The sequence below is a fragment of the Anoplopoma fimbria genome, chromosome 7 (assembly GCF_027596085.1).
Source record: "Anoplopoma fimbria isolate UVic2021 breed Golden Eagle Sablefish chromosome 7, Afim_UVic_2022, whole genome shotgun sequence".
In the NCBI taxonomy this organism is placed as follows: domain Eukaryota; kingdom Metazoa; phylum Chordata; class Actinopteri; order Perciformes; family Anoplopomatidae; genus Anoplopoma; species Anoplopoma fimbria.
In genome coordinates, this window is record NC_072455.1 from 8,150,054 (window position 1) to 8,166,523 (window position 16,470).

The following is a 16,470-nucleotide window of genomic DNA, read 5'->3' on the forward strand; positions in this document are numbered from 1 at the left end:
GGACCTTTTTAATGTTTTTGGCGGATGGTTGACAGAAGCATTATGTCATACTGTATGAAACGTGATGTGCTCTGATTGGTCAACATGATGGTATGATACGACTTCCCTAAGGATTTTAAGATTGTTGTAAAAAGAAACGTGCTGCTTTAACGTGAGTCGACAGAATGACAGGAAGGCAGCGACTGAATGGTTCATGGCATGTTGAGTTTATGATTTTTTGGTTCTGTTTAGTTTGCTTGGTGCCGATGGGCAGAGATGTCAGAGTAATGGTTGTCCTTTTCACACTAATCTCAGTTTGAGACAACAGCTTAACTGATTTCTGTTGCTTTTTTCTGTTTAAGTCATATTTGGTCGGGTCGACTATTAGCTTTGTTAGCCTGATACTCAGCCTTCCCTGATATTCTGCATGCATTTGACCATTCATATATTTTCATACCAGGTATGTCAAAGGTTTATTGAGACTGTATTAAGACCAAAGCTTTCCAGTGGAACCAGTGATCTTCATTTAGCTGTGGTGGACTCGTGGTTGCTACAAGTGTTTTCTTTCAATCACGCCTCCGTTATCTCGATCTCTCCAGGAAACAAATTTATTTGACAAAAAAAAACAACATTAGAAGGTCCACTCTTCATGGACTCAACCAGAAATGTCTCCATGACGACTGGCTCCTGGTTCAAGTGTAAAAGAACATGTGAAGTGTGTAAGTGTGACAGAAGTTCAGTGTCACTGTCCTCATACATATGTATATCCAGGCAGGGGGAGTCGTATAAGTCATAACACGTGGATTGATTTTTTAATCATTCGATTACTCACCTTAAAGGGCCAGCGTGAAGCATTTGAGGGGATCTGTTAGCAGAGATGCACTCGGCGGCTCAGGATCTTGTAAAGGGAGGAGTGAGCGGAGGAGCATTCAGTTCAATCTGCATCCACACTGTTAGATCCACAGAATCCTGCACGCTGTCACCTTTTTAGAGAGTCGACCACACAATGTTAAAAAGGTTTTCACTTCATCGTCCTGAAATGCTAAGCAGTTGTTTTTGTGCCGGTTTACTGACCCTCTCTCTGCACTAACACTGGAGCTGCTATAAAATGTCACCTCTCCTGGACGCCACAACCCAGCTTTGATTTGAACCAATGAAATGCACCGGTCTCTTCGGTCCATGTAGCTTGTAATATATGAATATAGTGAACAATATCAAAATCTGATCTTTTGTAAATTAACTCCATTCAATTGTGTAAAGATTTTAATCTGAATCAAAAGAGAACTTTTAGAATATAATATTTTCTCTAATGTTTCTTTTTTCATAAACTGATAATTTGTTTGAAATAATCAATGTGAAAGATGAGTTGTTTTTTTAAAAGTATGTTTACAGGAGCTAAATAATTGATTTTTTTTTTTTTTTTTTTTTTTTTTTTTTTTTTTAAATCACTGCCTTATTTTTGTTGATGTCTCCATGTCATCTCTGTTAAATATTGATTATGATCATTCCGGCAGCTTTGTGAATCTCCTCTGTGTAACTAGCCTGTTGTGTCATGGCTAACCAACAAAAACATTGTTGATGGAAGGGGTTTAATGACTGGAGGCAAAGTTCAGCTCTAGTCTCTGAGACAGGTGGGCAGATTCTCAGCCGTACTACGTTCCTCACATTAGAGGAAATTTTCACATGGTGAGTAGTTTCAGTTTAAAAGATCACAGAAGGTTTTTTTTATTGCATATCTTTACTTCTTTAAGATGCAGCTGAAGTTCTTTTGCTCAATATGTTTTTCGATTCTACATTATGTTTACTTTTTAACGCTTTACAGGCATTTATAAATGCAGACAAAAAATGCAGGGAAAAAAAAGCCCAAATCCCTGATTTATCACACAGCAGTGACATCACCAAAATAAAAGCAGACCTGTGTTCACTGTGGAGCCTGGACTGTACCCTTAAAGGCTTTTACAGTGTGTGTGTAATAATAATAATATCAAATGAAAATGAAAATAATATAAGAAAACAGATTATTACATTTGATTTGAAATGATTCTGAATTGTGTACTTACTCTGTCTATAAATGTAACAAAATGATAACATTTATTTTATAGGGCTTTTATTGTGTATGTGTTAAGCCATTTATTTATTTTTCTCACTCTCACATTCCATAATCCGATTGCTGCTTGAAATGCAACTCACAGAGCAGAGGAGCTCTGATTGACCTGTTTTTTTAGCTTTGGCAAGAATCGGACCAATCAGAGCTCTTGCTTTTGCTCAGTGTTCATACGTCTGTAAAAAATGTCATGAATGACATGAAAACTGGAAAAGTTTTATGGTATGCAGGAAAAAAAAAAAAGATTAATTCAGTCATTCATTCATCATTTAAAAACAGAATAATTTCTTTGTTTTCGTTTGTGATTTTTTTTTTTTTTTTTTTTTTACTTTGTTTCATAATCCATCAGTTAAATGCAAATTATTTTATGCTTTTTTTTTATAAATGATGCATTAATTAAGTAATTAAAAATGAAGCACTGCAAATGTCTATCATTATTGCAATGGTACAGTCCAAGCTCACTGTGATGGATACTCTTTCTAAAGTTTGTTCCAGTGGAGTTTCATACCACAGCCAAGTGGACAGACACTGACGTCTGCAAAGAAGGTAGAAGAAAGAAAACTCATTACAGAGAGTTTATGCAATTTGAAGTACGTGGGTTCAGACATACCTAAATCTCTGCCTCCGAATGTCCCAGCATGCACCTTTACTCATCCTGGAAACTCCTATTACATCATTCCATTTAGTCCTGAGGACTCAAATATGACACCATGAATGATGCTGGAGAACATTTCCTGAGCGTCATATAGAATGAAGCACACTGACTAATGAGCAGAATCAGTCCAGCTGTGGTCACAGATGTTCAGCTGTGCTTCTGGTGACTTCTCACCACTGATGATGAGGACACAGCACGAGTGAATCAATAGGACAGTCAAAGGGAATCCGACGCGACTGCTCTCTGTGCTCCTCTCGTTCATTTACATGTCAGCTGTGTTTCAACATGATTTCTGTTCTTTAACTAAAGGACTTTTATTTGTCTTTCATGCAAGGTAGACTAGCTGAAAAGCCAATTTATGAAATCTGTTTTGCAAATTTCTTCTTCCTGTGAACAAAACAACCAAACCAGTCTCCCTCCATTAAAGGGCCATGAAGGTGGTTTGACATGTTTCACATTACTAGCCGCATGATGTGGTCATGTGATCTGTACATTACAGCCAGCCGTTTTCAAACCATACTGTACACGGTACTTAAAAATCAATTTTTTTTGCCAGCTAAACCAACTCTTGTAATCAGAAACATTTGTCCGTATCAGTGTAGTTATCGCGTTCAGAACTTTGTACAACTCCAATTTATTGTTCACAAACATTGTCTGTTCCTGCGTTTATATTTGCTTTAAAATTCCCCAGAAAGTTCTTTTTTATCATTTGGAGCCCGTCGGCTGTGTCCTTCCGTACATGTTTCGTCAGCGATCAGGCCTGACGTTGTGTTACTGACAACTTATTTGTTGTGTTTGGAAATCAAACCCAATTAGAAATTGCATATTCCAAGTAAGTTTGAGAAAATTATGAAAATTCAAAGTTGCAGCAATTCTAATTTGGTAGAAGTGAACAGAAGCGGGACAAAACTCAAAGAGAAACTCTGAGACATGAGGTTGAATTATCTTCTAATTATCCTAAAACTTACTGAACTTTGTTGCCTTGAAAAATGGACTTTTCCATTACGAGATTGACATCCCTACTTCATTTCATTACATTTGGAAAAATCATCCTGCAGACACTTGAAACTTGCTGCAAATAGTTTCTCTTTTTCCTTTGCGTCAGGTGCAGCAAATCCAAAGTGACTTTGAGTGTTTTCATACACGAAGCAAGCAGCTGTTTGGAAAGTCTGACAGATGGAATGCTTTGAAAAAAAATGACAGCAGAACTGCAAAAATCGAAGCAAATGTAGTGTAACATGCAAAACCAGCAGAATGCTGCTTTAATGGGGTCCAGGAAGACAAAACAATGAAGGGGGGAGTAATTGGAGACTTATGTCTTAAAGGCCAATCAACCATTTTACATTCTTTGTTTATGTTTGAGTTCTCGGCTGCGTCAGCTGGGTTTGTAACGCACTGATGCCATAGAAACATAAGCTCACAACGAATCCCATCCGTCTCCTAATTTATCAGAGATGGTTTTAACCAGTTCAAAGCTGCTTTTTTTCAAAATATACAAAACGTCTTTCCCATTTGACACAAATGCAGCGTTCCGGGAAGAAAAAGGTCTCGTGCACATCCGACTAAAACAACCTCCGACACTTTTCATCCAGGTGACAACTTTTGATCCACTGAAGTGTCTTGGTGTGACTCCTGATGGGAAAGGTCAGGTGTAAATGCACAGTTAGAAAAGCTGAGCGGTGTGAATGCCTGTGGCATTGTGTCGTTGTGCTGTCATCATTACAAGCTGAACCTTGTCGGCCCCGTGATGGAAAGTGAACTCCTCATTGTGTTTTTTGAAGAGTGTTTGAATTTTGATATACTGGAGTGACCATGTGTTAGAAATGAGCCTGGAGCAGAACAGGGAATATCATCAGTGTACATAAGGAGAGGAACTCCGCAGTTAAAAGTCCCTCTACAACTACAAACCTGATACTCATTATTTTTTCAACAATAAAAAATATTAATCAAACAGTTTGAGTCCTTTTTGTTTTGTTGTTTGTTCAAAAGTGTCCTCTTACCGCTGTCTGCTTTCTTATAGAGCACTTTCTATGTATATACAGATACATCCCTGCTCTTTAGTGTGGTAGCAAACACACACACACACACACACACACATACATACAGGGACTTGGTCTGTACGTGGATTATTGTTTTTTTTTTTAAATTATTTGTCACATTTGAATGATAAATGAAATTAATGTATTATAGTTGGATAAGATAAAAAAGTATATACACCAATTAATATGGTTAATGGTCATACATACAACACAATAAGGGAGCCTGTCAGGAAACTATGTGGGTATATTTCTGTCAAAATATATACATACACAAAGGACATTAAGTATCAATTTCAAGCGTAGCCGATTACTTTTTGCAACTTGCTATATTGAAACTATTCACCTGAAAACGTCTCTATATGATATTCAGAAGCATTAATAAAGCAGCCAACAACTATCTAAATGTGGGAAGGCAGGTATCAGGGTCTAGCATTAGGACCCAGGGAAAGGGGCAGAGTCTATAAAGGGGGGGAGGACACTCACCTGGGCCTTTCTCTCTGAGCTGAGACACACCTGAGAGAGCAGCTGAGGCCGGCCGTTGTTTGGTGTCTCATTTGATTCTGCACGGTGAGGGACTTAAACTGGGAGTAAATGTTTAGGCACATCAGCCAAGAAACAAGGTTCCAGTTACCTGCATGTCTTCAACTGGGGGAGGGGACTGTGTTCCAGTCTAGAAAGTTCTTGAACACTAGAGGAGCCAGCTGTTTTTCCCTTATTATATTTTAGAGTGAATTTATTTATCCATCTCACTTGTTGAGTGGAGACAAGTCTTAAAGAAACATGTATATAAAGTAAAAGAGCATTAAGTCGCTCTCCTTCCATGCGTCCTTGTTTCGTTAAAATACCTTTAAGTGCACATGAGCGTGGCCAGCTGGCTAGCTAATGGCAGCTCTGCACTGCTCTCACACGGCGGTTAAAGCTGATAACGTTGTACCCACTGACAGCGTCTTGGAGAAAAGGTAGAGCCCACCCTCCAGTTCCCCCTCAGCTAAACACTGTTAACTCTGTTAGCACTGTTAGCCACGAGCTGCCAGCTCAGGCGTCACCATGTTGAGAACCCTGTGGAGGAGAGCCCTCTGCTCTGAATTTTACATACAGGCCCTCTAAATATTCTGGCATCAGTATACTGGCTGACCTCTTATCAGTTTGTGTCCTCTCCATTTGTGTATAATGATTTTTGTGTATTCTCATATTGTGGACATTTTAAGATTCACTAACAAGTTGTTTCGGGCAGATACATACAGCAGTTGTTCATAAAATGGACTTCCAGAGGCTGAGCTGCAATATGACATTTTCAGCTTTTTAGAAATAGATAACTGGTCATGTTCAGTGGATAGTCATCCACTAACCTTGTAATATATAGCTTCATAGCTGATAAACCATAAAAACAGTTATGGATTTAAGAAACGTAGAGGTCGGGTGAAGTTTCAGTGAAAACTTGATAACATTTTGGTTAATCAACACATAATTAAACAAAACATTTATCATAAGCTATTGATTGCATCACTTTAATAACACTCAAAAGAGTAACTGCTGTAAATGCGGGAGCAAATTGAAAGTGACTGCTTGTGAATTTTCACACTGAAATAACGTGAAGCCAGCTGAACGTCTTGAACACTGGACATCAGTCCAAAAGCTGATGGGATAAAACCAAAAGACGTCCAACACATGGAGCTCATAGAGGAGCTGTACCTGGTCTACCCGGTTAACGAAGACATTTCACATTTAAATTATATGTAAAGTCAGAAAAACCAAATTGGGTAGCAGAATTAAAAAAATGTATTTCTCCATTATTCATCTCACGGCCCTTCAGATTTATCTGGGGACCTTTATCTGACCCCTAGTTGAAAACTCTAAATTAGGAGTGTGAATGCTTGTGAGCTCTGTGACAGACTGGTGAGCTGACAAGGTGTACCCTGCCTCTCACCCAAAGCATGCTGGGACAGTCTCCAGCCTTATCCTGAACACAGGGACGCACAGGTTAATGTGTGTGGAGTAACTATTATCACTGAGCTCACACACAACACAGAGGTGGAGAATGATATCACTGTATGAAGCAACAGAGCCTTGAGACTTTTATGACATGCCTGAGTTTAAGAATCACAACAGTTTAAATCATCAAAATACAAAAATAGCATTTATACAATAAAAAAAAATACTAATTTTGTACAACGTGGAGTTACATTATGAATGTAAGCTGTGCTCACGTAGTGAATGTTAAAAGAACTCAGAGAACTAAAATAATCATGATTTCCCCAAAAGATTTAGATTGTCCTTAACTTAAACTACAGTTATCAAAAAGAAGAAATCTCATCCAAATCTAAACTAATATGTCTCCTTAAAATAGCCAATAACTTTAAGAAAGTGATTGTTGTGCACGTGATATGTGCCAGTTTAACGTCAATGCATTTCCATATAAAAATATATCTTTAAAAAGAGAAACCATGAGCCACCTTGTCGTAGGAATTGCTCAGCATTAAACAAACCCCTGTGTTCAGAGGACCTCTACAGAAACTCATTGTGTAATGGGCCGGTCTCACTGACCGCAGAAGCATTAAATTGTAAATTAGGTAGAAAATTGATATGCAAGATCAAAGACCCCCACATTGTTTGGTAACTATTCTACTAGCCCACTTGTTCCGGTGCGGCTTTGAAGCACAAAGTCCTATCGGTCTGTTTTCTCAGAATCAGGCCCGATATTCAAACAAACTTCAAACTGATAGACATGATAGAGTCATCTTATTAATGGTTAAAGGTCAACTGGACGACAAACAGATGGACCATCTGCCATCTGCAGTCATAGTGCAGTACCTCTGATTTAAAGGACTAGTACATGTTAAGTTTTGCATTTTGCTTTCTTCAAGCCACTGATTTGTTCAGATAGATATTAATCTCATGCCTGTGTGTTAAAGTAATGAGTCACCCTGGAATTATGTCCATTTCTACATCAATAATCACCCCCAGTCAACTTAAAAACTGAGTTTTTCTCTCATGCCTCCACAGTGAATGAAGAATCCAGAAATGTGTAAAACAGATGGTTCCTGCAAAATTCAGGCTGTTAGATTTTCTACATCAAACTGTTTTGGGATAGCCATGGAGAACTGGAGGTGGAGGACATTCTTCTTGCTGCGACTTGAGACAAGTGTTGTTTTGTAGTCTCTGCTCACTATAGTCTCTTCAAGGCCTGTGGGTAGTACTTGAGAAAGATCCTGCGGGCGATCTCGTACGTGTCTCCCTGAGGTTTGGTTGGGTACCTTCGGCCGTTGTAAATGAATCCCTTCTCTACCTGGAAAACCGCCTGGTTGAAGGCATCCTGCTTGAATGGTCGTCCGCTGTCCAGACACTCTACAAGAGTGTGAACGAAAAGGCCCCATCGCTGGGCGTAGTAGTCCTCCATGAGACCTCCCCACTCTTTGCTGGCGTAGTCTAGGATCTCACCACTGGGACCCCACAGGGTCAGCTGGTTCCTGGCGTTCATGTCGTAGAGCTGTGCCTCCTTCTCGTCTAGGGCTAAGGACCGGGCCCGCTCCAGCCATGTGCCCAACAGGAAGTTGCGGTCGCTGCTTAGCAAACGGTTGAGTTCGGGCAACAGATCATGGACCAGCACCCCGCCTGCAGTGAGAAGCTGTGGCAGCTTCTGCTTCTGGAAGGCTTCTGCAATATCCCGGTAGAAGGAAGTCGTCAGGACTTGTAGGACCTGCCGCGTCACATCCACGAGGTCGTACCGGAAAGTCTCCTTGGACATGAGAGACGGAGCTGCCTCGATAATCAGTTTCCAGGCTTTGTACAAATCCAATGGGTCATACCAGACATCAGAGTTCATGTGAAAAGAGGGCCGGCGCACCAGTGGGCTATGGTTGTGGTTTCGGTAATGTGGCACCGTGCAGTTGTAGACGCTGGTGAACAGGAGCCTCCATGCGGCCGTCAGGTTCTCCTGCGTGCTGCCGTAGCGGCGTATCGCATACAGAGACGCCCACTTTGACAAGTTGACGGGCTCTTTGCGCCACGCCAGCTCGCTCATCAACTCGTACATCACGGGATTCTGCTCGATGCCCTCCGGCGTCATGCCAATGCCCACCAGCGTGGAGTTTGGGAAATGTAAGGCTTTGAAGGGCCCTGAATTGATGCTCTCCACTGTGCCAAAGAATCCACTGTTGCCCCCAAAGTTTTGCAGCATGCACCAGATGAAGGGCTGTCCGTAGAAAGACTCAGTGTAAGAGAAAATCGGCTCGGTCTCCGCAAACAGGTCCAGCACGATCATTCTTCCGAGGGGCACTCCGTGCAGCAGGGCCTGAATCTGAGCTGGCTTCCAGAACGCCGCATCACTGAAGAACAGCCAGCCTTGCATCAGCCAAATTGCCTGAGGATCAACTAGGGAGAAGAAAAAAAAAAGAGATTTGGATGAGGGACAAGAAGAGGGCAGTTCTGGAACATGGCTGGAAACCAGCAGGGAGTGCGAAGGGGGCTGTCTGTGTAAGAGAGTTGGACAGCAGGTCACACAATGGTCATCAAACTAGGGCAGTTATTGCACTTGTTACCCAAAATATCAGCACTACAGACACTATCAGATCTTAAACTCAAAAAAGTGCACTGGACATTAGTCACCAGGACACTCACCTGCAGTCATCGAGGCAAAGACAGAGCGACTGACTGCAGACAGGTAGGCGGGGTCAGAGGACGGTGGACTCATCTCATTGAAGGTGTCAGTGTTGTAGATGTGATCTGTACCAAACTGCTTGACCACCTGGGACAGATAGAGGGAACCGATCCGGAGGAAAAGCGGGTCGCGAGGGTCTAAAATGTTGGAGCACGAGTAGCTGCAGTTGAAGTGAGACCAAGGCCCCAATCTGGTTACATTGGCTTCTGGATACAACCTGAAATACAAGAAACACTTCAGAGACTCAAAGCTTTTCACCAAAATATTCCCTAGCCATATCCTCACAGAGGGGTACTCTGAAAAGAACCAGGGAAGTGGGACACAGAGGTGGGACACAGAGGTGGAGTAAACAGAACGTACAGACTGTGGGAGCAACCTGAGTTGGAGAGAAATGTCCCAACTCATTCTTCCTAGATATTTCCTCAAGGCTAGAGTATTCATGAAATGAACTAGTTCACACAAAGTGACGTCCAACAATGTCTGAAGGCAAAATGTTTCTACCCAATCTGCATGGCCACACTCAAAGACACGGTGAGAAGCCCATTATGGAGAGGGACCAATGACAATAACAGCGCAAGTTCAACAGGAAGTTTAATCAACTTTTAGGTTTATAGGGCTTGAATCGGGACTTTAAATATCACCATTGGTATCAGCCTCATAAATTCCATTGCCGGCTGTGTATGGGGTAGTATATTTCTGAAATGATGAAACATAAGCAAGCATCAGTCACCTGAGGATTCCCTCTGGGATGTTCCCAGAGAAGGCTGGCAGCACAGGAGTCATGCCAAAGGATCTCATTCGCTCTAAGATTTTAAACTGCAAAACGAGAAGAGAGAAATGCCGTGAGAGGATTCAGTCCAAGGCAGCTGGCACGCTGAAATTCATTGGCAAACAATTTAAATACACAGATGATTTTATCCAAATGGATGGCCTTTAAAGAGATACAAGGCCTTTTAAAGCATCATTGTGGTAACGATAACCTGAGCCATTATTCCTCGTCATAAAGGACAAGAAACATGCAACAGGCTGGAAACAAAGTCACAGAGCAGTCGCAGTTACTTGGATGTTCACAACAAACAGTTTGAATTATAATTGTAGTTGTGTGTACACAGTTTTTTCTGTTTAATGAGGGATTAATGGCGACATTTCAGTTGTGTTCACCTTCAATTTTACCACCAAATGTCTTAATGCCACCAGAAATGTACTGATTCTACACATAGTAGCTTCAGACTGCGTTTACAAGCAAGGAGGTTTTCAGTACCTGGAGGAAGAGCTGGTTCACGTGCCAGGACTGTGGCAGAGGCCCGCCAAACTTGAAAAGGTTGCCCATGCGGTTCCAGGCAAGGAACGCGGCGCCCGAGAAGAACTCCTCGATCTCCGACTGGTTCAACCCAAGAGCTCGGTAAACCTGGAAGGTACATAACAAGTTGATGGGTTGACGTCCGTCCACATGCTGCTGCACATATCAATCAACATGTATTATGTATTTGCTCCTAAGAGATTATGGTTGCAGAGCTCAAATTGAGTCTCTTCCTGCTCGTCTTAAAGGGGAACACCACCTAGATAAAGAATTCCAATACGTTTTTTACACGGCCTAGGAAAGTTTAACGTGAACATGAGCTACTCTCTCTCAAGGCCAGAAACCTGAGATGTAAGTCAAGTTAAGTACCAAGTGTGGAGGATTTCCATAGACAATGAATATGAGACCCACCCAAAGTTTGTTTATATTTTTTTATTCTATTGTATAGTTGTGAGACAGAAAATGTAGCATAAACTCAGAACATTCCCCTGGTGCTCTCAGTGTCATCTAGAACATCTCTCCTAGTATGTCTGCTGAGCAACTCAAACACTTAATACTTGATGACATCACATATTTCAGTTTTAGCACACTAGTTCTTGGATTTGAGAGAGTTGTTTATGTTTACTTATATTTTTAGAACATACAGAATGCTGATTACCAAGAGCTGTTTTTCCAGTGTTCTTGTGGTTTAATCTAGTTTTTGTGAAGAGCATCATCACTTTCTGCCTTTACTCTTACCTCTTGCCACAGGGCTTCCTGGCCAGTGAAAGCCAGCGGCAGATTGATTCCGTTGAGTGCCATCCAGTCGATCTCTCTCTCCCATCTCGGCCAGTCCCACCACACAGAGGAATAGCTAAACGTACAGACGTTCTGGTAATACCGGAATCTAGACACAAGCACACAAATATATAGTTTATTATAGAAGTGATAACTCTTAAAAATGACATGTTCAAATGAGTACTTGACAGTGTATGCAATAAAATAAATAATACAAATCCCAAGAAAACTACAAGTCAACAACAGAGAAACAAAATTATACTTTGTTAGCGTTACGCAAAATAATTCAGTCTGTAATTCAAGCAGCTGTGAAAAGTTAAATATACCACCAAAGGGCCAGATGGTGTTCTACTTTATATTGTGTCCCTGTGGCACCAAGCACCAGTTTGTGCCTTTCATGTATGCAGTATGTACAAGACTAAACAAATCCGTCATTTTAAACTTTATGATTTGTTCTCCTAATTCACATAAAGATACAGTTGAAGCATAAATCACTGCTAGAAGAGCATGGCACACTACAAAAATCTAAAGTTGTATTATTAGGTACATTTAAGAACATTCATACATGAGATCGTCAAATACTCGGGTAATTGATTAATTAAGTAATTATTTAAGCAAAATTCCGCACATCTGCTTGTTCTCGCTCCATGCTAATTGCTATTTCACACTGACTTCATTTACCAATATTTTTCTAAGTTTAGTCCTAAATTTGTTCTTAGGAAAGGTCCTAAGAAAAGGCTGCGTCACATTCATGACGATGTCACGACCTCCTGCATAGCGAGCGTGGCCAGTAAAACCTAATGAGCACAAGTAAACGCCCCCCCCCCCCCCCACAATCCCCATAAGAGGAAATAAAAGAGCAGGGCACAGGGCAAACAGAAACTGAAAAGAAAGAATCAAGTCAATAATGCACAAACAAAAGTCTAAAGCAGGTGAAGCACTGGAATTCCAAATGTCAAAACAAACTTCTATAGTTCTCAAGCAGAGGTACCTCTGCAGGAAGTCATACCTGCATAGATAGAAAATAGCTAAAGGAAGATACATGGCATACTATTACTTGTTCGGTGTTGCAGTGTAGTTTTTGATTTATTTTGAAAGACCATGATTATTTGTAGGATACTGCAAATAATTATGAAAAAAACATAAATGATCAAATATAATTGTTATTAATATATTCTATTTTACAAAAGTAGAACTGAAGAAAAACGCAAATCATTTTAAAACAAACATGTCAGCAGCACTCAAGTGTGTGTAGTTGTGCTCTTCAGTGTGCGCAGATTCTGTTCTAACCTAAGAACAAATCCCAAATTAAGAAACATTGGTGAATGTCAGAATCTTTGTGAGAACTGTGTATGTGGTTCTCTTCAGAACGGTCGGTGAATGAGGCCCCTTGGGTTGTTTGGCCAAAACAACTTCACCTTGCGCTCTGGGAAACTTATCAACCTTCATAGACCCAATGTAACCAACTAATGAACTAATCCAGATCATTAACAATGACAGTAATCCTTAGTTACAGATTTACACCATGTACTGTGACTCCTGCTTGGGATCTTTATGTTGCATGTCCTGTCGCTTGTCCTCAAACTTTATGGAAGTACTTTATGGAACATGCTGAGTCACAGTGTTTGGACAGTAAAATGCTCCACATCTGCTTTAAAGTGAAACAATGACTACGAGGTTTACTGAAAGTACTGACTTCACTGGCGCCACTGCTCAGCCTTGCTTCCAATTTGCCAACTAGCCACTGGCAGTATTGCGGCCTGAATTTCCCCCTAAACCTCCATTAAAAAAGAGACGTCTGGAAAACTGTTGACAGGACTCCTCAAACTGCAAACAAGGTCAATTATGCCTCTTTATATACTATGCATTTATGATCCTTGGAGGTTTTATATCTGTAAAACTTTCCTCGAGCTGAGAAAAGTGATTTAAAATCAGGACGTCATCACTGTCTTCATGTATAGTCACTGTTCCATGAGGACAGAGACGATAGAAAAAAAGACAAAAGAAAAGAGAGACAAAACAATAAAAAATGCACAGAATGTTAAAACACAGTTGACAATTCCAGTTTCACAATAAAATTATTAACACTGCTAAGTTTACTCATTACACCTACTTCATACATTTTTGTGTATTTATGATATGCATATTGATTGAGATTCTAATAACTGTCAATTTGTTATTGAGGTTGTGGTCATATAACATTGCATATAGCTCAAACCACACAGACACTGTTGTAATCTAAACCTATAGTTTCCTGCAGCTGGTAAACGGCTGAAGCTTCCAACTGGCTAAGTTATAGTCATGGGAAAACTAAAGTGTGCCATGCTCACCATGGCTTTTTCAATCTAACTACTGTGCACATGACATAACTGGGGTGAGCCGATGCGCGTCTAATGCACAACAGATAATTGAAAGGAAAGGGTCCTTTAAAGGGCCCGGCTGTGGCACTAGTGTCCATAGTGCCCACAATAAACAATGAAAAGTAATGTGTGACCACGCTCCATTTGTCATGCACCCGTGGGTTTTGTTGTGCAGCGTCGCAGCGGAGGGGGCTGGGGTTATAGAGAGAATTCAAACACACACACACACGATATGGCATGCTCTTGCATAAAGTTTGAAATCACAAGTTGTCATTAGGAATCTACCTTGTGGGTTTGTTTTGCTCGGAAGCATGGAAACATGTTCTTAGCTACTAAAAAAAAAAAAAAAAAAAAAAAAAAAAAAAAAAAAAAAAAAAAGGCTCATGGCAGCTGGCTATCCAGTAACTGGGATCTTAACAGGAATGGCTCCTCTATCTGGTGAAGTCTTGTTGCGGCCACTGGCGGTTGCTGGTGTTCTGCTGATATCAGTGAATTTGCAATCAGAGCTTACACACAGGCCGTTCAAAAGGAGGAGGATTTATGAAATAGCCCCATCAGTCTTCATCTTCCTTTTGACTGCATAAAGTATATGGTCAAATGGGAGAAGGTTGGGGCTCCTTATTAATAATGTAATATAATATTCTTTATTCTTTCATTAGTTTTATGAAAAGTCTGAAATTAGAGGAACATAGAGTCTGGCACTTTTTTTTATAGCGCACGTAGCTAATATTTGTAAAGATCAATAGCCTCTCTCTTCCAAAAAGGATCTAATCCTTTATTAATCCCAGAGCAGGGACATTTGCTTGATTACAACGGCACAGTCCGTAGTGCAAATGAACAAACAAGAGACATAAGTAAAAAAAACAATAATAATAATCAAAACAAGTATAATAAATACGTAATCACACAGTAAAGGTATAATAAATAAGTATAAAACGTTAAAAACAACACAAACTAAAATATGATATAATCGTACTGATTGGTGGTTTATATCGCATAGTGGATTGCAAAGATCATCTATATTGCACAGTTGATACATTGGATTATGATTACGATGATAATAATCATAAAGAAATAAAAAATAACATAATAATAAACAATATAACTTTCCAATGACAATAATGGTTTAAATCATTAAATATGTATCTATCTTTATATCTTTGGACACAGACCGTCATTATCGGTCTAAACTAAATACTACATTTTTGTGTATTGTATACTAGAGACGCATCACTCTATAATAAGCATTTGAATTTTATTGATTAAATAATTGAATTGTTTATACCTCGTCGAAGTGAAAGTCCTGAAAAGTAACTAACAATAACTGGCACGACAGCATATAATGAAAACAACGTAACGTCAAACGTGTAACTGAAGTAGAGGACTGGAGGATGTGTAATGATACCATCAACTAAGAAAAACTAAATCAATAAATAATAGCTATTACTTTACGCATTAAAGCAGTATTTCAGAAGATATTCTGATAAACTCGACATGAAAAAAATAGTTATTTAGCTGGTATTAATTAATTATTGTGTAGTAGTTTGCCAACTCAGTCGCGAGCGGCGTGAATCACAGCTCGCGCTCGACCCCCCCACATCGAAAAACAAACTTGAGTTGCTAACCTGAAAATTGAACATTTCCACTGAATTGTACTGAAATAAGCTCTGCTTGGTGAACTGGAAATATGCTCATTGAGAGAGCTGGTTGTAACGGTTCTTTAAATCACGCATTGGCGTACTTTGTCTGTACACTTCGTGGGTCACTGACCTGTGCTGCGTGTTGATGCGCAGGACGCCAGTGAGCTTCGGCAGAGGACGAGGCACATCCAGCTGGTCGCCGGACCAGGAAACATGGCAGTTGCAGAAATATTTCAGATAGTTGTAAATGCCAGTCGCTACGGCCACTCCGGTGCTGCCCGTGGCGACTATCTTATAGTTTTTAGTGGACCTGAGCTCACACACATCCAGGCTGTCGTTGGAGAGGCTCCTGTTGACTGACACTATGAACTCCGTGGACCTGGTCCCGAGCAGGCGCTTCAGCAGCTCCACCACCGCTCTGCCCTGCGCCTTGTCGCTGGCTTTCGGTTTGATGTGGTCTAAAGAGGGAAACTTACAAAAGGCAGTTGCAAAAAGACAGAACAAGACGACCAGAACAGGGACACGGCCGCTTCTAGGTGACATTTTGATGCCCACGTTCAAGTAAAGCCAGAGTTTCCCACCGTGGAGCAGGTTTAAAAACAACTTTATTTCTCCATTTGCACATAACCAGGAAGCGTTGCTCCTGCTGGCCAATCAGAAAGAGAGAGAGCTATGCGTCAATTACAACTCACGGCCAATCAGAGGATGCAGTTCCCATTTAACGAATTCCTCCGAGAAGACAGTGTTTGTCATGTGACCAGTCTGTCATGTGATGGTTATAATACAGAAGTGGCCTGCTTTCAGGTACAGGCTTGATGTCATGTGATCAGGTAATAGCACAATGTGAAAACCTTTTAACTTGGTAGATCATTGAATGCTCACTCCTGAAGAAAGTTCCAAACACCAACCAGGACAAGCGGGGAAACATGTTGCATTTAAGTTCAAATTTAAGGGGGACT

At 40.6% G+C, this 16,470-nt stretch overlaps 1 protein-coding gene across 1 annotated transcript; it reads right to left on the reverse strand.

Moving 5' to 3' along the window:
• Nucleotides 1-6,300: 6,300 nt before the first annotated feature.
• naglu (N-acetylglucosaminidase, alpha) lies at nt 6,301-16,161 on the reverse strand. Its single transcript, XM_054601400.1, has 6 exons — nt 15,642-16,161; nt 11,473-11,620; nt 10,696-10,842; nt 10,165-10,250; nt 9,395-9,651; nt 6,301-9,148 (listed from the first exon to the last, which is right to left on the reverse strand). Exons 1-6 carry the CDS (start codon nt 16,052-16,054, stop codon nt 7,944-7,946), a joined length of 2,256 nt encoding a protein of 751 aa, XP_054457375.1. The 5' UTR covers nt 16,055-16,161; the 3' UTR covers nt 6,301-7,943.
• Between the last annotated feature and the right edge of the window lie 309 nt (nt 16,162-16,470).

Coding starts and splice junctions, on each gene's coding strand:
- naglu (XM_054601400.1), bottom strand. CDS start 16,054: ATGTCACCTAGAAGCGGCCGTGTCCCTGTTCTGGTCGTCTTGTTCTGT. Junction 11,621..15,641: donor CGCATCAACACGCAGCACAG/GTCAGTGACCCA, acceptor GCTTGTGTCTAG/ATTCCGGTATTACCAGAACG. Junction 10,251..10,695: donor TGAACCAGCTCTTCCTCCAG/GTACTGAAAACC, acceptor CTCGTTTTGCAG/TTTAAAATCTTAGAGCGAAT.